Below are 27,154 nucleotides of genomic sequence, written 5' to 3' on the forward strand. Positions count from 1 at the left end.
TCCCATCATGCTTTGGGTCACGTATAAAATTGCTGGGCAGGCCCTTATTTTGGCTACCATGGCTATGCCCCCCATAGGATGAAAATGCTCCCATCCACAGGGCACAAGAGGTCATTGAATGGTTTGATGAGCATGAAAACGGCGTAAACCATATGCCATGGCTGTCTCCGTCACCAGATCTCTGCCCAATTGAGCACTTATGGGAGATTCAGGAGAGGCACCTGAGACAGAGTTATCCACCACCATCAAATGCTGGAATTTCTTGTGGAGGACTGGTCGCATCCCTCCAATAGAGTTCCAGAGACTTGCATAATCTATGCCAAGGTGCATTGAAGCTGTTCTGGCTCTTGGTGGCCCAATGCCCTTTTTAAGACGCTTGATGTTGGTGTTTCCTTTATTTTGGCCTGTAGATAGGCCTATTCGTAATGTTGTTGTGTTGCTGTAGTTGTGGATGGATCAGAGTAACAAAGTGTGCTAGAAGAATTATCAATATCATACGTCATAATTACCTGGAGAAATCTGATCTGCAATTTGTAAATGTAGCTGCTGCACGTATAACTCGTAAAAACTTGGAGACACAAGTGGCAAATGAAGCTTTCACATATCCATTTTGAGAAATATTAAACAAGAAAAAAAAGTTGGATTATTTAGGACTGAGTCTGGCTTTAACTCATTTTCTTTATTGCACTTGCAAGCATCTATAACAAAATATCAAAAAGCATTTTGTTTAAAAAAAAACATTGTTCATATGAAAACATCCCCTATCCTATCCTGGCTGTGCAGTCAATTGTTATGGCATCTACCTCAATGCACAAATTGTTCAGCCACGCTAAACAAATGATAACAGTGGCCTACAAAAAAGTGTTAAAAAAACTGAGCAAATAACAAAATCGCGTTTTCTAAAAATGTCACATTGTCCCTCACAATATTTCACATTATTCCCTTGTGTAGCCTATACAGTGCCTTCGGAAAGTATTCTGACCCATTGACTTTTTCGATATTTTGTAATGTTACAGCCTTCCTCTAAAATGTATTAAATGGGTTTTCCCTCACAGTACCCCATAATGACAAAGTAAAAACAGGTTGACAATATTTGCTCATTTAAAAATACAAAAAACCTGAAATCACACTTACATAATTATTCAGACCCTTTACTCAGTACTTTGTTGAAGCACCTTTGGCAGCGATGACAGCATCAAGTCTTCTTGGTTTTGACGCTACAAGTTTGGAACATCTGTATTTGGGGTGTTTCTTCCATTCTTCTCTGCAGATCCTCTCATGCTCTGTCAGGTTGGATTGGGAGCGTTGCTGCACAGCTATTTTCAGGTCTCTCAAGAGATGTTCGATCGGGTTCAAGTCCGGGCTCTGGCTGGGCCACTCAAGGACATTCAGAGACTTGTCCTGAAGCCACTCCTGCATTGTCTTGGCTATGTGCTTCGGGTCATTGTCCTGTTGTAAGGTGAACCTACGCCCCAGTCTGAGGTCCTGAGCGCTCTGTGCCGGTTTTCATCACTTTGCCCTGTTCATCTTTCCCTTGATCTTGATTAATCTCCCAATCCCTGCCACTGAAGAACATACCCACAGCATGATGTTGCCACCACCATGCTTCACCGTAGGGATGGTGCCAGGTTTCCTCCAGACGTGACACTTGACATTCAGGCCTAAGAGTTCAATCTTGGTTTCATCAGACCAGAGAATCTTGTTTCTCATGGTCTGAGAGTCTTTTGGTGACTTTTGTCACGTTCACTGTCTTCAAACTCTCTGTCATAAATGAGCCAAGGCGCAGCGTGCATGTAATTCCACATCTTTAATAAAGTGAAACTTTCACAAAAAAACAGGTAAACAGAAACCGAAAGTGACGCAACCGTGGCGCACACAAACACACACAGAAAATAAATAATTACCCACAACATTAGGTGGGAAAAAGGCTGCCTAAGTATGATTCCCAATCAAAGACAACGATAGACAGCTGACTCTGATTGGGAACCACAATCGGCCAAAAATAGAAAACATAGAATGCCCACCCAAATCACACCCTGACCTAAACAAGTAGAGAAATAAAACGTCTCTCTAAGGTCAGGGCGTGACATCCTTTTACTGAGGAGTAGCTTCAGTCTGGCTTCTCTACCATAAAGGCCTGGTTGGTGGCGTCCTGCAGAGATGGGTGTCCTTCTGGAAGGTTCTCCCATCTCCCCAGAGGAACACTAGAGCTCTGACAGAGTGACCATCAGGTTCTTGACCACCACCCTGACAAAGGCCCTTCTCCCCCGATTGCTCAATTTGGCCGGGCGTCCAGCTCTAGGAAGAGTCTTGGTGGATCCAAACTTCTTCCATTTAAGAATTATGGAGGCCATTGTGTTCTTGGGGACTTTCAATGCCGAAGAAAAAAAAATTGTACCCATCCCCAGATCTGTGCCTCGACACAATCCTGTCTTGGAGCGCTACGGACAATTCCTTTAACCTCATGGCTTGGTTTTTGATCTGACATGCACTGTCAACTGTGGGACCTTATATAGAAAGGTGTGTGTGCCTTTCCAAATCATGTACAATCAATTGAATTTACCACAGGCGGACTCCAATCAAGTTGTAGAAACATCTCAAGGATGATCAATGGAAACAGGACGCACCTGAGCTCAATTTCGAGTCTCATAACAAAGGTTCTTAATACTTATGTAAGAAATGTATTTTTGTTTTCTAAAGACCTGTTTTTGCTTTGTCATTGCGGGGTATTGTGTGTAGATTGCTGAGAATTTTAGTATTTATTTAATACATTTTAGAATAAGGCTGTAATGTAACAAAATGTGGAAAAATTCAAGGGGTCTGAATACTTTCCGAAGGCACCGTATATACTCTACATGACCAAAAATATGTGGACACCTGCTCGTTGAACATCTCGTCCCAAACACATGGGCATTAATATGGAGTTGGTATAACAGCCTCCACTCTTCTGGGAAGGCTTTCCACTAGATGTTAGAAAATAGCTGAGGGGACTTGCTTCCATTCAGCCACAAGAGCATTAGTGAGGTTGGGCACTGATTCATCCCAAAGGTGTTCGATGGGGTTGAGGTCAGGGCTCTGTGCAGGCCAGTCAAGTTCTTCCACACCGATCTCAACACACCATTTCTGTATGGACCTTGCTTTGTGTCATGCTGAAACAGGAAAGGGCCTTCCCCAAACTGTTGCCACAAAGTTGGAAGCACAGAATCATCCAGAATGTCATTCTATGCTGTAGCATTATGATTTCCCTTCACTGGAACTAAGGGGCCTAGCCCGAACCTTGAAAAACAGCCCCAGACCACTATTCCTCCTCCACCAAACTTTACAGTTGGCACTATGCTCAGCCATGGAAACCCATTTCATGAAGCTCCCAACGAACAGTTACTGTGCTGACATTGCTTCCAGAGGTATTTTATTAAGATCCTTAATAGCGGTTTTGAAAGCCGCAGCTACTCTTTCTGGGGTCCACACAGAACATGAAACATGATGTAATACAGAAGATTAATAGACAAAAACAGCTCAAGGTGACAGAACTACATTTTGCAACAGAGAACAGAAGATTTTTACGGGCTACGTGCTTCAGCACTCACCGGTCCTGTTCTGTGAGCTTGTGTGGCCTACCACTTTGCGGCTGAACTGTTGTTGCTCCTAGACGTTTCCACTTCACAATAACAGCACTTACAGTTGACTGGGGCAGATCTAGCAGGGCAGACATTTGACCAACTGACTATGACGGTGCCAAGTTGAAATTCACTGAGCTCTTCAGTAAGGCCATTTTACTGCCTATGTCTGTCTAGGGAGATTGCATGACTGTACGCTCGATTTATACAGGTGTGGCTGAAATAGCCAAATCCACTCATTTGAAGGGGTGTCCACATACTTTTGTGTATATATTGTGCATTCAGTATAGAGAATGGACAGGTACTCTTGGCTTGAATAAATTAATCACCTTACCAAATAGACAAAACGTGTTTTGTAAATTAAAAGATTATACTGTTGTACTCCAGTGCTTGTTCAGTGAATTATAGTGATTCAATGGTATATGCCAGAATAAAAATAACATTTTCCAATATACTGTATGCCCTGGGCGTATACATAGGAAATGTACAAATCTTTTTCTATTTCTCATTTTGTGCATTTTCTGGGCGTGTATGCAAAGCAAATTCAAATACATAGTTAGAGCACAGTTAATTCATACAACAAACAAACAAACAAACAGGACTGGCAGAGCTAACTACAAAGGGAAAGGGAAGGTAAAGTCACCCAACACGATATGCAAATGAAATATAAATAAATAAAAATGTTGAAAACGCCTTACACTCAGGCATTTCATGAATCACTGTAATAGATTTGTTAGGTCATACTTCACTAAGTTACAGTAAATGCCATATTTCATAAGGAACCAGCTGAAACATGTTCAGATCCCCTTTTTTCTCTGTAGGTTTGTCTGTACACATGTACATTTGTATAAGAGTATGAGAGAGTAGGTTATGTATCTGCCTGAATCATTCTGGATCATGGCTGTTGCTGGTACTGGCTCTCTGTTGCAGTGTAGAAGTCCTCCAGGACACTCTGCAGATACTCAAAGGTGGGCCGGTCCTCGGGCTTGTTCTTCCAGCACTCCAACATGATGTCATAGAGCTCCTGCGGACAACTGTCGGTGCGCTGCATGCGGTAGCCGCTCTCCAGAGAGCGAATCACTTCTGGGTTTGTCATACCTAGATGATAGAGCCAGCACAGAAACACATCATTACAGGGGGGACAAAGATTCATTTAATTCATCATTCAATTAATATACAGTACAAGTACAGTAGAGTACATGTTATCATTCAGGTCCTGACCTGGATATGGTGTGCGTCCATAGCTGATGATCTCGGTCAGTAGGATGCCAAAGGACCAGACATCTGATTTGATGGTGAAGGAGCCAAAGTTGATTGCCTCTGGGGCCGTCCATTTGATGGGGAACTTTGCTCCTTTTAGGGAACAAGAGTAGGCTTTCTTACTCTACCTTCTGCTGCACCCTGCTGTCACTGATAAAAAATACAGCTTGTCTTTTTCTATTCAAACTCTGCTATTTATTCAGTCCCACAGAACTCACTCTGACAAAATGATATATATATATCTCTTCATTGTTCCCTGACTTCCCTCTCTCAAATTCGAATTCCAAACCACACCCACATCTAAAAGCTCCCTTTCTCTACTACAACTGTCCTAATATTTGCTAAATCAGCTGTTATGTTACAGTTATTAATGAACCATTATATGGCACAGACATGTTCCCCAAGGGGATAATGCTTACCTTCCCTGGCTGTGTACTCATTGTCCTCGATGATTCGGGCGAGGCCAAAGTCAGCAATCTTGCACACCAGAGCCTTCGAGACCAGGATGTTGGCGGCTCGCAGGTCTCGGTGAATATAGTTCCTCTGCTCGATGTAGGCCATTCCTTCTGCAATCTACGGACAAAGACATGGTTAGATGTCAGAAGACAATAGAAAAGGGGGCACTCCAAACATACTTCTGTGTTTGTTCACTTGGCAAAGGATCATAATGAAAGTATTCAGACCCCTTTTTCCACATTTTGTTACGTTACAGGCTTATTCTAAAATGGATGAAATAAAAAAAATTCCTCATCAATCTACACACAATGCCACATAATGCTAAAGCGAGAAAACTGCTTTTTCTAAATTACAAATATAAAACAGAAATACCTTATTTACATAAGTATTCAGACCCTTTGCTATGAGTCTCAAAATTAAGCTCAAGTGCATCCTGTTTCCATTCGGTCATCCATGAGATGTTTCTACAACTTGGAGTCCACCTGTGGTAAATTTAATTGATTGGACATGATTTGGAAAGGCACACATCTGTCTATACAGTATAAGGTCCCACAGTTGTCAGAGCATGTCAAATCAAGTCTGAGCAAAAACCAAGCCATGAGGTCGAAGAAATTGTATCGATGCACAGATCTGGGTAAGTGTACCCAAACATTTCTGGAAGAAGTTTGGAACCACCAAGACTCTTCCTAGAGCTGGCCGCCCGGCCAAACTGAGAAATCGGGGGAGAAGAGCCTTGGTCAGGGAGGTGACCAAAAAGCCAATGGTCACTCTGATAGAGCAGTTCCTCTGTGGAGATGGGAGAACTTTACAGAAGGACAACCTTGTCTGCAGCACTCCACCAATCAGGCCTTTATGGTAGAGTGGCCAGACGGAAGACACTCCTCAGTAAAATGCACATGACAGCCTGATTAGAGTTTGCCAAAAGGCATCTAAAGGATTCTCTGGTCTAATGAAACCAAGATTGAACTCTTTGGCCTGAATGCCAAGCGTGGAGGAAACCTGGCACCATCCCTACGGTGAAGCATGGTGGTGGCAGCATCATGCTATGGGGATGTTTTCAGCGGCAGGGACTGGGAGACTAGTCAGGATCGAGGGAAAGATGAATGGAGCAAAGTACAGAGATATCCTTAATGAAAACCTGCTCTGGTGCGCTCAGGACCTCCGACTGGAGCGAAGGTTCACCTTCCCACAGGACAATGACCCGAAGCACACAGCCAAGACAACACAGGAGTGGATTCGGGACAAGTCCCTGAATGTCCTTGAGTGGTCCAGCCGGAGCCCGGGCTTGAACCCGATCGAACATCTCTGGAGAGACCTGAAAATAGCTGTGCAGCAACGCTCCACATCCAACCTGACAGTGCTTGATGGAATCTGCAAGGAGAATTGGAGAAACTCCCCAAATACAGGTGTGTCAAGCTTGTAGCGTCATACCCAAGAACACTCGATGTTGTAATCACTGCCAAAGGTGCTTCAACAAAGTACTGAGTAAAGGGTATGAATACTTATGTAAATGTATATTTTTTTATAATTATTATTTTTGATTAAAAAAAAAATGACAACTGTTTTTGCTTTGTCATTATGGGTTATTGTGTGTAGATTGATGAAGGATTATTATTTTTTTTCATCCATTTTAGATTAAGGTTGTAACGTAACAAAATGTGGAAAAAGTCGAGGGGTCTGAATACTTTCCGAATGCACTGTATCTGCTGTTTTCACGGCTCATTTTTTTAAAATCTCAAGCTGCAAAGTAAGTAGCCTCCCCTTACGAGACAGGATTTTGCCTACCCCTTAGGATCACCTATAGGATGATAAAATAAGCAGTCATAAAAACAATGATATCAATAAAGATAATTGACTTTCAATTAGCAAATGATGTTATTTACAAGCACTGATTACTCCAATACCTACTTAACTGGGACAACATTTCCTTCCCAACATACTGGGATCATCTGGGTTCCCTTTAAAATTACAACTACCAGCAGGCTTTATTTTTCAACACACACACACACACACACACACACACACACACACACACACACACACACACACACACACACACACACACACACACACACACACACACACACACACACACACACACACACACACACACACACACTGACTGACATATGCTGTTATAGAACTTGATAAATCTAATCTGTGTACCAATCTCAGCTTAATAATATAACAAACATAACCAAATCTGTCATGGTAGATTTCAATCTGAACAGACTGATCCAACAATGTCTTCCTGTTCCCATGCTCTTTCAGTCTTTCTCTCTCTCCATTCCATTTTGAGATCTTCCTAGTTTTTCAAACCTCTCACCTACAATCTACATACAACAGATGGCATAAACATACCTAATCACAGATAAGCATACGTTTATACGTTTGATTTTTCTCTAAGGTCCTCTTTTTATTTGATAAATAAATAAAAAGTATGCCCCCTATATTGCCTTTGTGTATCTGCAGCAACAGTTGTAAAAATGCAAATACTGTATGATCAGGTTCAAACTGATATTTTGAACTGTGTCCATCTATTCCTTGTAATACAAGGTGTCAATAATCATAGTAAAACATATTCTTAAAATATTCAAAGCAAACAATTGTTCAACGGCAAACATTGGCATAAAGAATTCGATTACAAACATGTGCTGCCACACAGCTTCTTCTGCCAAGCTAAAGACAGATTTGAATATTGAAAGGCTACCCACAATAGGAGAAACATGGGCCACAGAACAAAGGCAGGATCGGCACGAGACCACAAATGAGTGGCTTGATAATGTCGGTAAATGGACATAACGAGACCGAAGCATTCTCCCTTTGTTTTGTTATGGGATTAGTCCCACTGTTTTTGGATCTCATTTCCCTTCTGCAAAAGAACTGCTCTAGAAGACTTGGAGAATATAAAACCATACAATTCAACAAACTGGTTTTTTTCAATCGATTTGGTGCATTTTTCAGATGTAAGTGGTGCATTTTCAAAACTCTTAAGTACAAAACTCGAAACTGATAACACTTATAATGCTGTCTTATGTTCAGAACCTTTGATTGTGCATCCATTTGTGTTGAACACATTTTGGTTTTACGTGAAATACCATGATAACATTTTGTTTAGTCACCAATACACTCACCATTTAGCCAATTCAACTAACCTTTCATCCAATAGCAAAAAATTCAAGATACATTTTTCAAACGGTCGTTTTTGAAGTGTTGAATAGAAGGAATAGCGGATGGTAAATATACTTTTCCATACAGTATTCAGCTATTACTTTAACCATTTGTTTTTTTCAACCATATTGTTGTATCTAATGGTAGGATGTGAGAAATATGTCAATCTCACAGTTTCATTATCCTTATAGAGTACATAAGTAGAACAAATGAGCAGAAATAGGGGAATTCTGGGGGTATTGTAAGGCAGTAGGCTACAGTGAAAAGGTATTTGTGTAGCACGGTGTGTGTAGGCCATTTCTACCCCATGCAGCATTGTTGTTCAAGATCACCTGTTCTATGTGACTTGGCAACTGATACAGCATAACCTTTCTCTCCCAGCTTGACCAAACTCATCAATTTACAGTAGATCAATGAAATTCAGATAACGAGTGGAATATATTGTTACGGTTTTTATCAATGGCGCATTCTTCAGACGTGGTATATTTTCTAAACTCTTAAGTACACTGATAAGCCCCCTATATTATGTTCAAAACCTTTTGATTATGCATTCTTTGGGGTTTCACACATTCCCCCCTGGCTTTAACTGTAACATTAGCAAGCAGTTGCTTATCTACAGTTTGTTGATAGTATGATCATCTGCAGAGCATCTACAGTTGAAGAATCTGGATTATCCAAATAAAGTGTGACCTGTTTTTTTATCGTCACAAATGAGATTTTTGACAGTTTGGAGCACAGTACCACTTTTATTGCATGGCAAGGATCCGCACTACTATGCAGCTGTGGCAAGAGCACATTTTACACAGCCTGTCCACAGGTCGCATAAACAATGACTGATAGGCAGCTTAGCCTAGCCTTCTTCAATTCAACCATTATTGAGGTTAAATACACCTACACATTTGTGAAAGGCCATTCACAACAAGCACAATCCGTAAGGCGCAAATAATTGAGAGAGCAGCAGTGTGATTCATATAATTGACATGTAAATATCAATAATAGGCCTAAGTGATATCTGTACCGCCCGTAGGCTGTATTGGGGAATATCCCGCTCAGCCACACCACCCCTGCTCGCGCACATGCCACACTATTTCTGTGGGCACAAGCACTGTTCATGACACGAACTGTTCACACCCCTCTTGTTGGCCGAGACCCCTCTTGTTGGTCGAGAGAACATCTATCAGGTTAAAAGCTTGTTTCCTGCAATTCTACAATTTTCATTAGGGCACAGAGAAAATGTTGCAGTTTTATAGCAAATGTTCTTACAATTCTATAAATTTTGCCATGTCTAATGTGTATTCATGTGATATTTGAGTGACTTGGACATTACTACAAAATCTATCGGCTAAAAAAACAAGCTAAAAAACATTAGCTGACATGGGCTAGTTGATCTGGACTTTTCTGACAAGTTATAAATAGCTCTCTAAGGTCTGCAATGACTGACATGACCAGGGGAAAACTGATGATTCACTATCCAATTTCGAAATTGCACATTGTATTACATCAACTTTCAAGAGTAAGTTGAAAGCTGGACTGAGTTCCTGAAAAAAAAAATCTAATAATAAATTGGACTGTAGCCTACAGAAACCTATTCCTGTGCTTTTCCCACAATCCATCAAACACATTTGGTGTGTCATCATAGTGGTCAGACTATCAGGCGAAACAAACTTAAAACTTGTTCCTTTATCAATGCTGATTTGAATGTCATTGAGAAAACAGAAAGTTGTCATAAAGTATTTTAATTACGCAAACATCTTTTCTGAATTTAAAAGTAATCCTAGAAGTAATCATCTAGTTTTTCAAAAGTATCTTTAAGCTGGTTACAATTTTTTTGCTGGTAACGTAACGGATTACAGTTAGTTTTTTGTAATCAGTTACATATAACAGATTACATGCCATATGTTACTCCCCAATCCTGTACACAACCCAGGTATTTCAGCAGTACATTGTAGCACTGATAAAGAATGATTATGTTTTTACAGCCACCCCCATAAATTATTTGGTTTTACCTTCCAACATAAGTTGATGTAAAAGGATACATTTGAGGTAAAAAAATATGAAATTTGACAGCAGACAAGAAAATCTTATAGTTAATTGAATATTTCATTTTGAAAAGCAGATAGTTACAGTAGATTGAATATCTGTCCAAATTGAAAGAGTGATTTAGTGCAGTGACCAAGTGACTTTGTGAATTTGTTTTTTTGTGTGTTTAGAGTTGTAAAAATGTACCACATACTTGCGAAAATTGCACCAGTGATTGAAAAAAAATACAGAAGCTGAATCTCACCTGTGCACTGAAGTCAATGAGTTTGGGGAGCTGCACACGGTTGCCCTCATCACTCTTCAAGAAGTCCAGCAAACTGCCTAAACACGCACACACATACACACAAACAGAATTCAATGACAGAAATGCACTGACAGGAAATGTACAGTACGGTAATGTAAATGTGTACAAAATGTCAAACTGTAGTGTTCATACCCTTTTCCATGAACTCTGTGATGATGTAGATGGGTTCCTCTTTTGTAACCACAGCGTTCAGACGGACCAGCTTGTCATGCTGCAGGGCCTTCATCAGGTTTGCCTCGTCCAGGAAAGCCTCTACCGACATGGTGCCAGGCTTCATGGTCTTCACTGCCACCTTGGTGTGCTTGTTGTATGTAGCTACAATAAAAGACACAAAGACAACCACATTAGCCATGCTCAGTTCACAGCTCGCAAAAAGCAAGATTTTTTCAGAATACATAAAACTTATTCTGATCTCCCAGTAATGGTCCAAGCATAACCTTCTCAGAATGTTTGAGTAACTCACCCATCCAGACCTCTCCGAACTGGCCAGCCCCGAGCTTCCTATCAAGTTTGAGGGACTCCCGAGGGATCTCCCAGGCATCCTTCTCCCAGGGCTTCTGGGGCTTGGGACTGAGGCAGGGGCTGGTCAAGGCCTGGCACAGACCATCTCCCTGCTCTATAGGAAGCAAACACATCCAATGAGAGTAAGACATCCACACACAAAGCTCTGAATCAAACAGGACATTAACTGAATGTATTTTTTAACTGTACCTAACACACATTAATAAACACATAGAAAGTAAACACTGCTGGAGGCCATATAGACCGTGTGCCCATATTCAGAACAGGCAGCCAGCAGAGGGGGCTGTTTACCTCTGTTACCATCCGCTTTAGTAACAGTGACTGCTGGCTTGACAATCTGGACCCTCTATTTCTGAAACTATCCGCCGCCATTGTCGCAACCCAGCCTGTTCAACCTCTCTTTCATATCGTCTGAGATCCCCAAGGATTGGAAAGCTGCCGCAGTCATCCCCCTCTTCAAAGGGGGAGACACCCTGGACCCAAACTGTTACAGACCTATATCCATCCTGCCCTGCCTATCTAAGGTCTTTGAAAGCCAAGTCAACAAACAGATCACTGACCATCTCGAATCCCACCGTACCTTCTCCGCTGTGCAATCTGGTTTCCGAGCCGGTCACGGGTGCACCTCAGCCACGCTCAAGGTACTAAACGATATCATAACTGCCATCGATAAAAGACAGTACTGTGCAGCCGTCTTCATCAACCTGGCCAAGGCTTTCGCCTCTGTCAATCACCATATTCTTATCGGCAGACTCAGTAGCCTCGGTTTTTCTAATGACTGCCTTGCCTGGTTCACCAACTACATCGCAGACAGAGTTCAGTGTGTCAAATCGGAGGGCATGTTGTTCGGTCCTCTGGCAGTCTCTATGGGGGTGCCACAGGGTTCAATTCTCGGGCCGACTCTTTTCTCTGTATATATCAATGATGTTGCTCTTGCTGCGCAGACAGAGTTTAGTGTGTCAAACCGGAGGGCATGTTGTCCGGTCCTCTGGCAGTCTCTATGGGGGTGCCACAGGGTTCAATTCTCGGGCCGACTCTTTTCTCTGTATATATCAATGATGTTGATTCCCTGATCCACCTCTATGCAGACGACACCATTCTGTATACTTCTAGCCCTTCCTTGGACACTGTGCTATCTAACCTCCAAACGAGCTTCAATGCCATACAACACTCCTTCCGTGGCCTCCAACTGCTCTTAAACGCTAGTAAAACCAAATGCAAGCTTTTCAACCGTTCGCTGCCTGCACCCACACGCCTGATTAGCATCACCACCCTGGATGGTTCCGACCTAGAATATGTGGACCTCTATAAGTACCTAGGTGTCTGGCTAGACTGAAAACTCTCCTTCCAGACTCATATCAAACATCTCCAATCTAAAATCAAATCTAGAGTCTGCTTTCTAATCCGCAACAAACCCTCCTTCACTCACGCCGCCAAACTTACCCTAGTAAAACTGACTATCCTACCGATCCTCGACTTCGGCGATGTCATCTACAAAATAGCTTCCAATACTCTACTCAGCAAACTGGATGCAGTTTATCACAGTGCCATCCGTTTTGTTACTAAAGCACCTTATACCACCCACCACTGCGACCTGTATGCTCTAGTCGGCTGGCCCTCGCTACATATTCGTCGGCAGACCAATTTGCTTACCGCCCAAATAGGTCCACAGACGATGCAATCTCAACCACACTGCACACTGCCCTAACCCATCTGGACAAGAGGAATACCTATGTGAGAATACTGTTCATCGACTACAGCTCGGCATTTAACACCATAGTGCCCTCCAAGCTCGTCATCAAGCTCGAGACCCTGGGTCTCGACCCCGCCCTGTGCAACTGGGTACTGGACTTCCTGACGGGCCGCCCCCAGGTGGTGAGGGTAGGCAACAACATCTTCACCCCGCTGATCCTCAACACTGGGGCCCCACAAGGGTGCGTTCTGAGCCCTCTCCTGTACTCCCTGTTCACCCACGACTGGGTGGCCACGCACGCCTCCAACTCAATCATCAAGTTTGCGGACGACACAACAGTGGTAGGCTTGATTAGCAACAATGACGAGACGGCCTACAGGGAGGAGGTGAGGGCCCTCGGAGTGTGGTGTCAGGAAAATAACCTCACACTCAACGTCAACAAAACTAAGGAGATGATTGTGGACTTCAGGAAACAGCAGAGGGAACACCCCCCTATCCACATCGATGGAACAGTAGTGGAGAGGGTAGTAAGTTTTAAGTTCCTCGGTGTACACATCACAGACAAACTGAATTGGTCCACCCACACAGACAGCATCGTGAAGAAGGCGCAGCAGCGCCTCTTCAACCTCAGGAGGCTGAAGAAATTCGGCTTGTCACCAAAAGCACTCACAAACTTCTACAGATGCACAATCGAGAGCATCCTGGCGGGCTGTATCACCGCCTGGTATCACCGCCAGAAGGCGAGGTCAGTACGGCAACTGCTCCGCCCACAACCGTAAGGCTCTCCAGAGGGTAGAGGTCTGCACAACGCATCACCGGGGGCAAACTACCTGCCCTCCAGGACACCTACACCACCCGATGTTACAGGAAGGCCATAAAGATCATCAAGGACATCAACCATCCGAGCCACTGCCTGTTCACCCCGCTATCATCCAGAAGGCGAGGTCAGTACAGGTGCATCAAAGCTGGGACCGAGAGACTGAAAAACAGCTTCTATCTCAAGGCCATCAGACTGTTAAACAGCCACCACTAACATTGAGTGGCTGCTGCCAACACACTGACTCAACACCAGCCACTTTTATAATGGGAATTGATGGGAAATTATGTAAAATATATCACTAGCCACTTTAAACAATGCTACCTAATATAATGTTTACATACCCTACATTATTCATCTCATATGTATACGTATATACTGTACTCTATATCATCTACTGCATCTTTATGTAATACATGTATCACTAGCCACTTTAACTATGCCACTTTGTTTACATACTCATCTCATATGTATATACTGCACTCAATACATATCTATATGTATCTTCATGTACATATTCTTTATCCCCTTACACTTGTGTCTATAAGGTAGTAGTTTTGGAATTGTTAGCTAGATTACTTGTTGGTTATTACTGCATTGTCGGAACTAGAAGCACAAGCATTTCGCTACACTTGCATTAACATCTGCTAACCATGTGTATGTGACAAATAAAATTTGATTTGATTTGAGACCCACTGGCTCCAGGTCATCTACAATTCCATGCTAGGTAAAGCTCCGCCTTATCTCAGTTCACTGGTCACGATGGCAAGACCCACCCGTAGCACGCGCTCCAGCAGGTGTATCTCACTGATCATCCCTAAAGCCAACACCTCATTTGGCCGCCTTTCCTTCCAGTTCTCTGCTGCCTGTGACTGGAACGAATTGCAAAAATCGCTGAAGTTGGAGACTTTTATCTCCCTCACCAACTTTAAACATCTGCTATCTGAGCAGCTAACCGATCGCTGCAGCTGTACATAGTCCATCGGTAAATAGCCCACCCAATTGACCTACCTCATCCCCATACTGTTTTTATTTATTTACTTTTGCACACCAGTATCTCTACCTGCACATGACCATCTGATCATTTATCACTCCAGTGTTAATCTGCAAAATTGTAATTATTCGCCTACCTCCTCATGCCTTTTGCACACAATGTATATAGACTCTTTTTTTTCCTACTGTGTTATTGACTTGTTTATTGTTTACTCCATGTGTAACTCTGTGTTGTTGTCTGTTCACACTGCTGTGCTTTATCTTGGCCAGGTCGCAGTTGTAAACAAAAACTTGTTCTCAACTAGCCTACCTGGTTAAATAAAGGTGAAATAAAATAAAAAAAATAAAATCCATAGAGATAGATAGAGAACTCTAGTTGGATTTTTGCATGGACATTGCCATAGAGTACCACAGTATGAGTCATAATATCCATATAACCTAGCGGTCAAAAAAGGAAATGGTTCCAATCCTTTTTCTACCATTCATTTTTCCCATAGTGGATATTATGAACACTTAAAATAAGGGCTGTGTTTCGTGTAGGCTTACCCTGGCGTGAAGTTTTGATAACCGTCTAAATCTTCCTAGGTCAAGGTGATTTTTACCAATATATTTGCCTGTACTTACCCCCCAAGATGAAATGCTAATTAGCTGCTAATGTGGCTATCATAAAGGACTACAAATGCCATGATGATCTGGATGAGACTGCCGAATCGAGGCAAAGGTAAGAATCTCTGGATTACCTACCTAATGTTAGCTAAATTTAGAAATTAATAAATTGTCAAAATGTATTTAAATGGACAATTCTGTGAACTGTTTTGTGCAAGTTTTTTACACAATACATTTTAGCAAAGGTGGCAACTAGAGATGACGTTCAGGAGCTTGCAGGGATTTGTAGTCTTACATGATGTCTACTTTGACGCTAATTAGCCATTTTGAATCTGAGAGTAAATAGAGTACATTGATAAAAGTCACATTGTCTGAGAGAGATTTACATGATTATCAAAATGTCACGCCGGGGTAAGCCTACACAAACAGCCCTTATTTTGAAGTGTTTGTAAAATTCCCTTTGGGAAACATTTATGGTGGAAAAAGGATTGGAACCATTTCCCTGTTTGACCTCAAGGTTTTCTCAGTATTATGTGCATTATGACACCTCCACTGTGGGGCTATAGAGGGCTATCTATCTCTATGGGTGTATCCCTGTGTATTATGGTGGTCTAGCCATGCTGTTGGCACTCACTTTTATAGTGGCTGACCAGTTCCTGCAGGTTGTTGAAGGTGATGCGTGGAGAGATGTAGAAGCCACCGTTATCCAGTGTACGGATCTTGTAATGCTTGACTGTGTCTCCTGATTGGGAATCACTGTCCCTTACGGATAAGGAGTAGCTGCCTGTAGTAGGACGGAGAGAGGGTGTTAGCTTGCTAAATGTGTACACGTTTGTTTGTATGTGTGTATGTATAAGAGCTTTTTAACTTGCTCACCCTTGGTGGTCTCACTGTCACGGATCATGAACGATCCCGTTTTGTTTGCTGATGCTAGCAGCTGCCTCTCTGCATCTTTCCTGCTCACTCCTTTATAGAACCACCTGGATGATGGTACATTTATTTCACACTGATTCCTTTGAGCAGCTCTACTCATAAACTATTCACACAGTGCACTGATAAAACACTTACTCTTCGGTTTCAAGTCTGTCTATGGCTACATAGTTATTGGGGATGTAGCCTTCCTTGCCTGTGCTAATTAACTGTGCTCTCCACCATTCTCCAGATCTAGAGAGAGAGAGAGAGAGAGAGAGAGAGAGAGAGAGAGAGAGAGAGAGAGAGAGAGAGCGAGAGAGAGAGAGAGAGCGAGAGAGATGTGGGTATAGGTAAGCTGTACACTGCTTTGTATGGGTAATGATGTATCTTGTTTGTGTGTAAATATCAGGTACACTCACTCCTGTAAGATTTTAAGCTTGTCTCCCTTCTTGAAGTCCAGGTCTCCATCATTTACACCCTCATAGTCATACAGTGCAATGGCAATGCTCTCAGTACCTGGAGGGGGCAGAGAACATAAGTGTGTGGGTGTGTGCGTGTGTGTGTGTGTGTGTGTACGCATGCACACATATGACAAAGAAAGACTTGTGGGTGACATTGTGTGCAACTTTACATTGTTAATACAACAACAATGCCTTGCCTGGGTCACTTCATGTCTGACTGCTTTACTGTTATAGCAGTGGAGAGATCATCTCTGCTGTCCCGTGTGATCAGGCTCTGAGTGGTCTATTTCAACCCACACACGCTCACTCCTTTCACCCTCATACATTATGTGGCCTCATTACATGACAACAAACGGTAATCCATTTTAGACACACAGTGTGTAGTGTGCTGCTCAAAATACAGTGCGATACAGTAATAGTTCCTCCATCACAGACTCAAGTAAGCAATGTGAGTACTGTAACTTTTCTGCGTTATACTCACCATTAGAGAGGACTGGAGGGGCCACGGAGATGGTTCTGTTCTGTAAAGACAATATGAGATTAGAGTTTTGAGGAGAACCATGAGAAATGTAGTATGGAACATAGTATATTATAGTTGTAGTATAGTATGGTTGGGAGAAAGTGAATGAGACAGAGAAGGAGATGTGTGGTCAATGACAGTCTAAGCAAGAGTGAGATAGACTGACAGAAAATAGGAATGTAAGTAAAACAGAAATAGAGGAGAGACCTTTCAATTCAGTCACTAAATGTCTGTTCAATGATCGCAAACACATTTCTGCGCTTGTTTGTTGTGCTACTTCCTCTTCCTCATTCTAAATAACAGCCCTGAGTCACATCCCTGCTACTGTAGCACATAATGTTCTGAGAACCAGATGTTTCTTAGAGCTTAGAGAGAGCCTGGTTGTCCTAAAGTTATTTTGCATACAACCTTCCCACAAATGTCTGGGATTGGTGCAGGATAGTTGCTTGGCTTTGGAACATTTTCAGCACATTTAAGGAACTTGACAGAAATTTTCTTAGTATTTCATTACTTTAACAGAACATTTCCCAAAAGTTTAAACATGGTTACATTTCATTTCAACTTTGGTAATGTTCTAGGCACATTATCTAATCGGTTTGACATTGGGAATGTTCTCAAATAGTTCAGAGAATGTTACAAAAAAACAATATTCTTCTGTGGGAATTTCAAGTACTTCAGCATAACGGTTCTATTTAAAGTCATGTTATCAAATTGTTCTGAGAACGTTAAGAAAACTTTCCATAAAAAAACACAAGAAATATACATTCCATTCTTAGCATCAACAAAACTCTCTGTATCCTCTATTTTGTTAAGTGTGTTCAGGTGTGTTGGCCGCACCCACTAATTGGCCAAACCTGATCTTATTGAGTGCTTTTCCCTTTGAAATAGGGTTTGTTTGAATAGACTAAAATTAACAGCTTTGAATGCTTAAAAAAACATGGCATGCTAGCTCCACGCTGGTGGATTAATTCCATGGATAGAGAACAGAAGAAGACAGTTTGAATCTCACTGATGCCATGTCACAATAAAAATAAATGTGTTTGCATGATGAACGCCCAAGTAATTTCCATGCGTCTTATCTGCGCTTGGAGTTCAAGAAAGTTTACCCCAAATAAGCTATCAGAGTTATTAAAAGAAGTTTTAAGGAAGTCATTCAAAAACCTCCAAATAAGCCACAAACATTCTCAGGATGTTAATAAGGCCTCCCAGGAAGACTTTCAAGGAACCAAGGTAAAATGTTCTCAGAACCTCCATGCAAACTAAATTTAAACGTTCCCCGACAGGCTAAATGTTTACTTATTTTCATATGGCATTTCTTTTTCCATTAAAAAAAACAACCTTTAGTTGTCTAAGCAAGTCAGTTAAGAACAAATTCTTATTTACAATGACGGCCTAACAAAAGACAAAAGGCCTCCCCCGCTGGGACGGGGGCTGGAATTAAACATAAATAAAATATATCTATAGGACAAAACACACATCACGACGAGAGAGACAACACAACACTACATAAAGAGAGACCTAAGACAACAACATTGCAAGGCAGCAACACATGACAACACAGCATGGTAGCAACAGAACATGTTACAAACATTTGTTCCCACAACTTCCAAGGAACTAGATGTGATAGCTGGGTTTACAATTAACACACATGAAGTAATGACCACCCCAGACACCAAAGGAAACCTACTTACAGATCAGTATCTTGCTCTTGGCAACAGAATAGAGTCTAGCAGTAATAATAATACCCCCCCCCGGTGTTCACTCACAGCCTTGGTCCCTGTGGTGGGGTCTTTGACGTAGTGGGTTGTCTGAGTCTGGTTCAGAGAGTCATCATTGACCACACCTTTGCTGCTGGGATCCTGCTGCTCCTTGGACCCCACACAGCCCATGGTGGAAGAACCTAAAAATGTGTTATTTCAAAAATATCAGTCAGAATACAATGTCTGTTCACTACATTTGGACTGGTAACTCAAGGTGGAGAGAGTGTAAAAATGGCACCATAGCAGTGCTAAGTCAATGTATTATGAAGTGTTTACTACAAGATACTGTATGGATATACTTGCCTTATGCTCTGAGGGTGACCGTTTACTGTAATATTTCCCATACAAGCCTACAGTGCTGTTACACAGCTGTTTAAAAGCTACAAAATGCTCAAAGTCATAATCACCAGAGTGACACCCAACTAGAAACACGCAGCCCCGCCCTTGGGCCAGCAGGTTAAAACATTTGCTAATGGTGATTGGTGACATGAAGAGCTTTTTCTTTTCAACTTAAACCAGTCATATGGTCTGTGTAAAATATTTACAAGAGAGAAATTAGACAGGGGTAATTCTTATGATTGAATAGAGTCTATGTCTGTGTGAGAGAGATAGGACCTGTCATTTTATTATTAATCTCTGTTGAAATAAACAGATGAGCTGCAGTATTAAAAGGAAAGGGAAAGGAAAGGGAAAGGGAAAGGGAAAGGGAAAGGAATAGGAAAGGAAAGGAAAGGAAAGAAAGGAAAGAAAGGAAAGGAAAAGGAAAGAAAAGAAAGGAAAGAAAGGAAAGGGAAAGGAAAGGAAAGAAAGGAAAGAAAGGGAAAGGAAAGGAAAGGAAAGGAAAGGGAAAGGAAAGGGAAAGGGAAAGGAAAGGGAAAGGAAAGGAAAGGAAAGGAAAGGAAAGGAAAGGGAAAGGAAAGGGAAAGGAAAGGGAAAGGAAAGGAAAGGAACGAAAGGAAAGAAAGGAAAGAAAGGGAAAGGACAGGGAAAGGGAAAGGAAAGGGAAAGGGAAAGGAAAGGGAAAGGAAAGGAAATGGAAAGGGAAAGGAAAGGGAAAGGAAGGGGAAAGGAAAGGAAAGGGAAAGGAAAGGAAAGAAAGGGAAAGGAAAGGAAAGAAAGGAATGAAAGGGAAAGGGAAAGGAAAGGGAAAGGAAAGGAAAGGAAAGGAAATTAAAGGAAAGGAAAGGAAAGGAAAGGAAAGGGAAAGGAAAGGGAAAGGAAAGGAAAGGAAAGGAAAGGAAAGGAAAAGAAAAGAAAAGAAAGGGAAAGGGAAAGGGAAAGGGAAAGAAAGGGAAAGGAAAGGAAAGGAAAGGAAAGGAAAGGGAAAGGGAAAGGGAAAGAAAGGGAAAGGAAAGGGAAAGGAAAGGGAAAGGAAAGGAAAGGAAAGGAAAGGAAAAGAAAGGGAAAGGGAAAGGGAAAGAAAGGGAAAGGAAAGGAAAGGAAAGGAAAGGAAAGGAAAGGAAAAGAAAGGGAAAGGGAAAGAAAGGGAAAGGGAAAGGGAAAGAAAGGGAAAGGAAAGGAAAGGAAAGGAAAGGGAAAGGAAAGGGAAAGGAAAGGAAAGGAAAGGGAAAGGAAAGGGAAAGGAAAGGAAAGGAAAGGAAAGGAAAGGAAAAGAAAGGGAAAGGGAAAGGGAAAGAAAGGGAAAGGAAAGGAAAGGAAAGGAAAGGAAAGGGAAAGGAAAGGAAAGGAAAGGAAAAGAAAGGGAAAGGGAAAGAAAGGGAAAGGGAAAGGGAAAGAAAGGGAAAGGAAAGGAAAGGAAAGGAAAGGGAAAGGAAAGGAAAGGAAAGGAAAGGAAAGGAAAGGAAAGGAAAAGAAAGGGAAAGGGAAATAAAGGGAAAGGGAAAGGAAAGGGAAAGGGGGATGCCTAGTCTGTTGTACAACTGAATGCCTTTAACTGAGACGTGTCAGCGTGAAAGAGAGAGAGAAAGAGAGATGAAGGGAAGAAGTGATGTTTATCATTCTGAGAGATACCCTTACTCTAACCTAACAGAATTAAATGAGTAAATATTCACTTACCTTTCCATTTAAACTGTATTCCTCTTTGTCACAGCAGGGTCAGTTTCTTTTTAACAGTTAAAGTTGAACTTGCAGCAAAACTATTTAAGGCTAAATGGTTATTGTGATTGAACCTTTTCCAATCCATCATATTATGCTTCTCCATGCCAGTATGCCAGGCTACACGTATAGGACCCCCCCCCCCCATTTCTCTCTCCGGTTCTCAGAAGAAGATGCTTCTTCCAAACCATCAAGTGTTGTATCTTGAAAAATTGTCTCTGGTGGTTGGCCAAACCTTTCTCATCCATTTACAAACCTCCTCAGCCTCTTATCAACCACTCACATCGTCCATTAATCTCATCAAAACATGACACACATGGCATGTACTTCCTGTACAGAGGAAGTTAACTGGAGGTGATGATCAGACCATAGACGCAGAGAACTACCCTGCTCTTTAGAAAGTGCCCCCTCATCCTTATCGTCTCCATCCATCTTTCTATCCACGTCACTTGATCCAATCAGCCCCTAATAACTCCCCAACCATCCTCCTCCATCTGTCTCTGTCTCTCAGTCTCTCTGTGTCTGTCTGTCTGTCTGTCTGTCTGTCTGTCTGTCTGTCTGTCTGTCTGTCTGTCTGTCTGTCTGTCTGTCTGTCTGTGTCTGCCTGCCTGCCTGCCTGCCTGTAACCCATCATATTACCCACAGATGCAAATCTAGTTAGCTGTGAGAGCCCTGTGCCATGTGTGCCTCTGGCACTAACCGCTATCATTGCATCTGCTGCAGGGCAGGCGGAGGGCGGCTGGGACTGGGAGTGTACACCATGTGAAAAACATCACTGCTAAACCTCCTCTGCTAGTACTCTCACAAACTGCCATGCCATGGAACCAGGCACCATACACACACATAACATGTTAAACTTATGGAAGCAAGTTTTGGGTGTGATTTTTTTTTTCTTTTTACAAAATCCACAATTACTACTTTCCAATCAGGGCTTAGAACTTACATTCTGAACAGAATCCCTATTTATTTTGTTCCGTTGCAGTGTTCTTAACCGGTAAAAAAAAAGAGCTAACAATTCATATAGTTCCTTTTCCTTATTTTTTTTAAAAGCCTGTGAAATCGACGGTTTTGACAAAATAGCTCATTAATTTACTCTACCAATTAGCACGGATAGAGAAGCTTGTTATGGAATGAGTAATAGTTGTTTAGGATACAGATGTACTCCGTCCAAATAAATTCTCACTTGCAGGTTCCTTCTTGATTATGCAACAACAACCCGGGGCGGCAGGGTAGCCTAGTGGTTTGTTGGACTAGTAACCGGAAGTAACCGGAAGGTTGCAAGTTCAAACCCCTGAGCTGACAAGGTACAAATCTGTCGTTCTGCCCCTGAACAGGTTCCTAGGCTGTCATTGAAAATAAGAATTTGTTCTAAACTGACTTGCCTAGATAAATAAAGTTAAAGAAATATTAGAATACAAATGGTTCAATAGAATAAACATTGTAGCATAAGTATAATACGAGAATGCACAATTTATTGTACAATATTTACACGTTTTGGGGAAGAGGGATGTCAAGGTCAAGTGTTTAAGCTGTGCAGTATTTAGCAATAATAAATAAGAATCTAGTGGCAGCAGTTGTGATGTGTGTGTGTGTGTGTGTGTGTGCGTGCGTGCGCGTGCGTGCGCGTGTGTGCGTGTGTGTGTGTGCTAAGGTGTAGAGAGTCAGTGCAGGTGGTAAGTCCATGTTTTTGGTCAGAGTGCTATTGCTCAAGATACTACTGAAATTTCACAATTGGGAGCGAGTGAGAGAGAGGGGTGGACATGGAAGGGGCTTGGCTTGAACCGGTTCTGTTCCCTGAACCGGTTCAAACCCCTGGTTTCCATCAAAATATAGATTACAAGCCATGAAGAGGCATTGCATCTACAGTGCATTCGAAAAGTATTCAGACCCATTAACTTTTTCCACATTTTGTTACGTTACAGCCTTATTCTAAAACGTATTAAATTGTTTTTCCCCCTCATCATTCTACACACAATACCCCATAATGACAAAGCAAAAACATGTTTTTAGAAATGTTAGCAACTGTATTAAAAATGTAAAACTGAAGTATCAGATTTACATACTGTAAGTATTCAGACCCTTTACTCAGTACTTTGTTGAAGCACCTTAGGCAGCGATAACAGCCTCAAGTCTTCTTGGGTATGATGCTACAAGCTTGGCACCCCTGTATTTGGGGAGTTTCTCCCATTCTTCTCTGCAGATCCTCTCAAGCTCTGTCAGGTTGGATGGAGAGCATTGCTGCACAGCTATTTTCAGGTCTCTCCAGAGATGTTTGTTTGGGTTCAAGTCCGGGCTCTGTCTGGGCCACTCAAGAACATTCAGAGACTTTTCCGAAGCCACTCCTGCGTTGTCTTGGCTGTGTACTTAGGGTCATTGTCCTGTGGAAAGGTGAACCTTCGCCCCAGTCTGAGGTCCTGAGTGCTCTGGAGCAGATTTTCATCAAGGATCTCTCTGTACTTTGCGCCATTCATTTTTGCCTCGATTCTGACTAGTCTCCCAGTCCCTGCTGCTGAAAAACATCCTCACAGCATGATGCTGCCACCACCATGCATCACCATAGGGATGGTGACAGATTTCCTCCAGACGTGACACTTGTTATTCAGGCCAAAGAGTTATATCTTGGTTTCATCAGACCAGAGAATCTTGTTTCTCATGGTCTAAGAGTCCTTTGGGTGCCTTTTGGCAAACTCCAAACAGGCTGTCATGTGCCTTTTATTGAGGAGTGGCTGGCCACTGGTGGAGTGCTGCAAATATGGTTGTCCTTCTGAAAGGTTCTCCAATCTACACAGAGGAACTCTAGAGATCGGTCAGAGTGATCATCAGGTTCTTGGTCACCTCCCTGACCGTGGTTTCAAACTTCTTCCAGAATGATGGAGGCCACTGTGTTTTTGGGGACCTTCAATGCTATAGACTGGCTATTCCCAAACTGGCTATTCCCAAACTGGCTATTCCTAAACATTGCGTGTGGTTCACATTTTCAAATAGTCCATTTAGATTTTCCAACGGGGCTTTGCAGCCCAATTGCTTTTACCCCCTTACCTGGGAAAGCCCCGAACAACAGACAGAGATGTTGGACCATCAATAAGGCGCAAATATGATGAACTACATTGATTTGGGGTTCACTTATATTGGGAGTAGTGCCTTTCCTCAGCCACAGTGTGTTATATGTGCAAAAGTACTATCTCACAACTCAATGAAACTTTCACTCTTGCGCAGACATTTAGAAACTAAACATGCCGTTTTGAAAAATAAGCCACAGGAGTTTTTTAGTAAGACATGTATCAAACCAATAGGTTCCTTTAAAATAAGAAGGCTCTAGAAGCGTCTTGTATGGTGAGCTACCGAGTGGCTAGGACAGGCAAGCCCCATACTATTGTGGAGGACTTAATACTTCCTGCTGTCATGGCTGGGACAATGCTGGGGGAAAATGCAAACAAAAAAAGACAGACAATGCCTTCATCAAACAACACTGTTTCACGACGCATTAGTGACATTGCAGGAGATGCTTTGAAACAATTACTGCTTTGCATACAAGCCAGTGAATTCTATGCGTTACAGCTGGATGAGTCAACAGACGTGGCAGGCCTGGCACACAGCTCCTGGTATATGTCTGTTACGTTTATGGGGGGTCAATTAAGGAAGACACCCTCTTCTGAAAACAACTGGAAACCAGGACAACAGGAGAGGATATTTTTAAAGTGCTGGACAGCTTTGTGACGTCAAATGGACTTTGGTGGTCAAGATGTGTTGGTATCTGTACTGATGGCGCAAAAGCCATGACAGGAAGACATAGTGGAGTGGTAACGCGAGTGCAAAATTTAATTTTATCAGGAGCTACTGCCAGATTTCTGGATGGGGCTGCGCTCAGAGTATCCTGCCTTGGCAAATGGCGCTATTAAGACACTGATGCCCTTTGCAACCACGTACCTATGTGGATTCTCGGCCCTCACTAGCATAAAAACTAAATACAGGCACAGACTGTGTGAGGAAAATTATTTAAGACTGAGACTCTCTCCAAATTTAACCCAACATTGCAGAGTTATGTGCATCCTTTCAAGCACATCCTTCTCATTAACCAGTGGTGAGTTATTCACAATTTTTGATGAACAAATAAGGTTTAATATGTAAGATGGCTAAATAATGAGCAAAATGATTGATTATTATTATATTATAATTTGTGCCCTGGTCCTATAAGAGCTCTTTGTCACAACCCCGGCTCGTGGGAAGTGACAAAAACTCACACTCATTCTTATATTTAATAAATGTATCTTCTGGTGTGTGTGGCAGGCTTACAATGATGGTAAAAAACAACATTTGAGAGTGTGCTGACCCTGGTGCTAGAGGTGGTACGCTGCTGGAGGTTGAATGTTTGGAGGGGTACGGGACTATAAAACCTTTGGGAACCACTGCTGTAGGCATTTTTTGGTACCCTTCCCCAGATCTGTGCCTCAACACAAACCTTTGTCGGTCCTCTAAGGACAATTCCTTGAACCTCATTGCTTGGTTTTTGCTCTGACATGCACTGTGGGACCTTATATAGACAGGTGTGTGCCTTTCCAAATCATGTCCAATCAATTGAATATACCACAAGTGGACTCCAATCAAGTTGTGGAAACATCTCAAGGATGACCAATGGAAGCAGGATGCACCTGAGCTTAATTTCACGTCTAATCGCAAAGGGTCTGAATACTTATGTAAGTAAGGTATTTCTGTTTTAAATGTTTAGTACATTTGCAAAAATGTCAACCTGTTTTCGCTTTGTCATTATGGGGTATTGTGTGTAGATTTCTGATGTTTTTTTAAATTCAGTACATTTTAGAATAAGGCTAACGTAACAAAATTTGAAAAAATGAAAGGGATCTAACAACTCCTGTATAGTTTGTGAGTGTCTTAGAGCAAAACAGATGACATGTGCGTGTTCGTGACAGTCTCAGCTTTTCATAGATAGCTGTATCTTAAACCATTCAGAATCTACAGACATTTCGATATAAAAGACCATGCCCGGATCGATTCGGGATCCGCCCTTGTTTTACAAACCAATAGTATAATCTAGAAGTCTGTAGCTCAAACACATGGTTTTTAAATGGAGTTAGAAGTCCCAAACACGCTGGCGTTATAGTAGGACTCATTGGTTTAAGGGTTACGGTTTTGTATATGGTTAAAACATTACGTTAAGGCTTTCAATCCGAGTGGTTAAGGTCACCGTTAAGGTTTGGGATAGGGTTAAAACCTTACCTTTAGGCATTCATTCCGAATGGTTAAATGCAGGGTTAACCCTGTTAGTTAAAGCGCACTGACTGAATTACACAGGTGGGAAATGCTTTAATAAGACAACACCCATCCGTTCGTCATCTGCTTTTATTAATTAAGAAATGCTTATTGCCTATGGTATGAATATCAGTGGGTATACATGTTCCCCTTGTAGTATAGGTTAGTGGTCTAGAATAACAAATTAGAGGGAGTTACCTCGTTCCAACCAGCTGTATATTCCACGTATGTTCTGCTATTTGGTCCTCAACGCTGAATTATTTGTATTCTTTAGAAAAACGCTCCTTTTTCTTTTATATCGGCTCTTCCATCCCGGGATTAAAGTTCAGATAGAATGAGCTGAAGGGTGCGTACTAGTTGTATACGAGGAAGTTAGTGCCTCACATCTGACTGTGCACGACGAACTTTCTGTCTCTGTCACATCTATCATAATCTCGCCCACCAGCCGGGTCTCTCTCTGTCTATGTGTTGGTCTATGGGTCATTTAATTCGAGCCTGGGGAGGAGGTTACATCAATCATGACACTGCTATCTTTGCGGGCTGGATGTTTTTTTACAGACTCTTCCGGAAAGTAGCCTACTAAACCTAGACATGGTCTGAGTACGAACACTTAAAAATGCACATAAAATACAAATAAGAAAAGACATGATATTTCTTGAAAACAAATTAAAATGTACTGTAGTTAGCCTAACTCTTTTG

At 42.0% G+C, this 27,154-nt stretch overlaps 1 protein-coding gene across 2 annotated transcripts; it reads right to left on the reverse strand.

The window, feature by feature from the left end:
• Positions 1–646: 646 nt before the first annotated feature.
• Positions 647–26,952, reverse strand: LOC139416463 (tyrosine-protein kinase HCK-like). Of its 2 annotated transcripts, XR_011635101.1 has the most exons (14): positions 26,654–26,916; positions 19,139–19,272; positions 17,334–17,373; positions 16,811–16,907; positions 16,548–16,643; positions 16,356–16,459; positions 16,114–16,263; positions 11,312–11,464; positions 10,981–11,163; positions 10,789–10,865; positions 5,297–5,450; positions 4,839–4,970; positions 3,854–4,715; positions 647–977 (listed from the first exon to the last, which is right to left on the reverse strand). XR_011635101.1 is itself a non-coding variant. In XM_071165087.1 (13 exons), exons 2-13 carry the CDS (start codon positions 19,259–19,261, stop codon positions 4,513–4,515), a joined length of 1,512 nt encoding a protein of 503 aa, XP_071021188.1. In that variant the 5' UTR covers positions 19,262–19,272; positions 26,654–26,952; the 3' UTR covers positions 647–4,512. The 2 variants fall into 2 exon arrangements, 1 of the variants encoding a protein (XP_071021188.1); XM_071165087.1 differs by having other exon boundaries at positions 647–4,715; positions 26,654–26,952.
• Positions 26,953–27,154: the final 202 nt, after the last annotated feature.

The sequence above is a fragment of the Oncorhynchus clarkii genome, chromosome 9, assembly GCF_045791955.1.
Source record: "Oncorhynchus clarkii lewisi isolate Uvic-CL-2024 chromosome 9, UVic_Ocla_1.0, whole genome shotgun sequence".
Taxonomy (NCBI): Eukaryota; Metazoa; Chordata; class Actinopteri; order Salmoniformes; family Salmonidae; genus Oncorhynchus; species Oncorhynchus clarkii.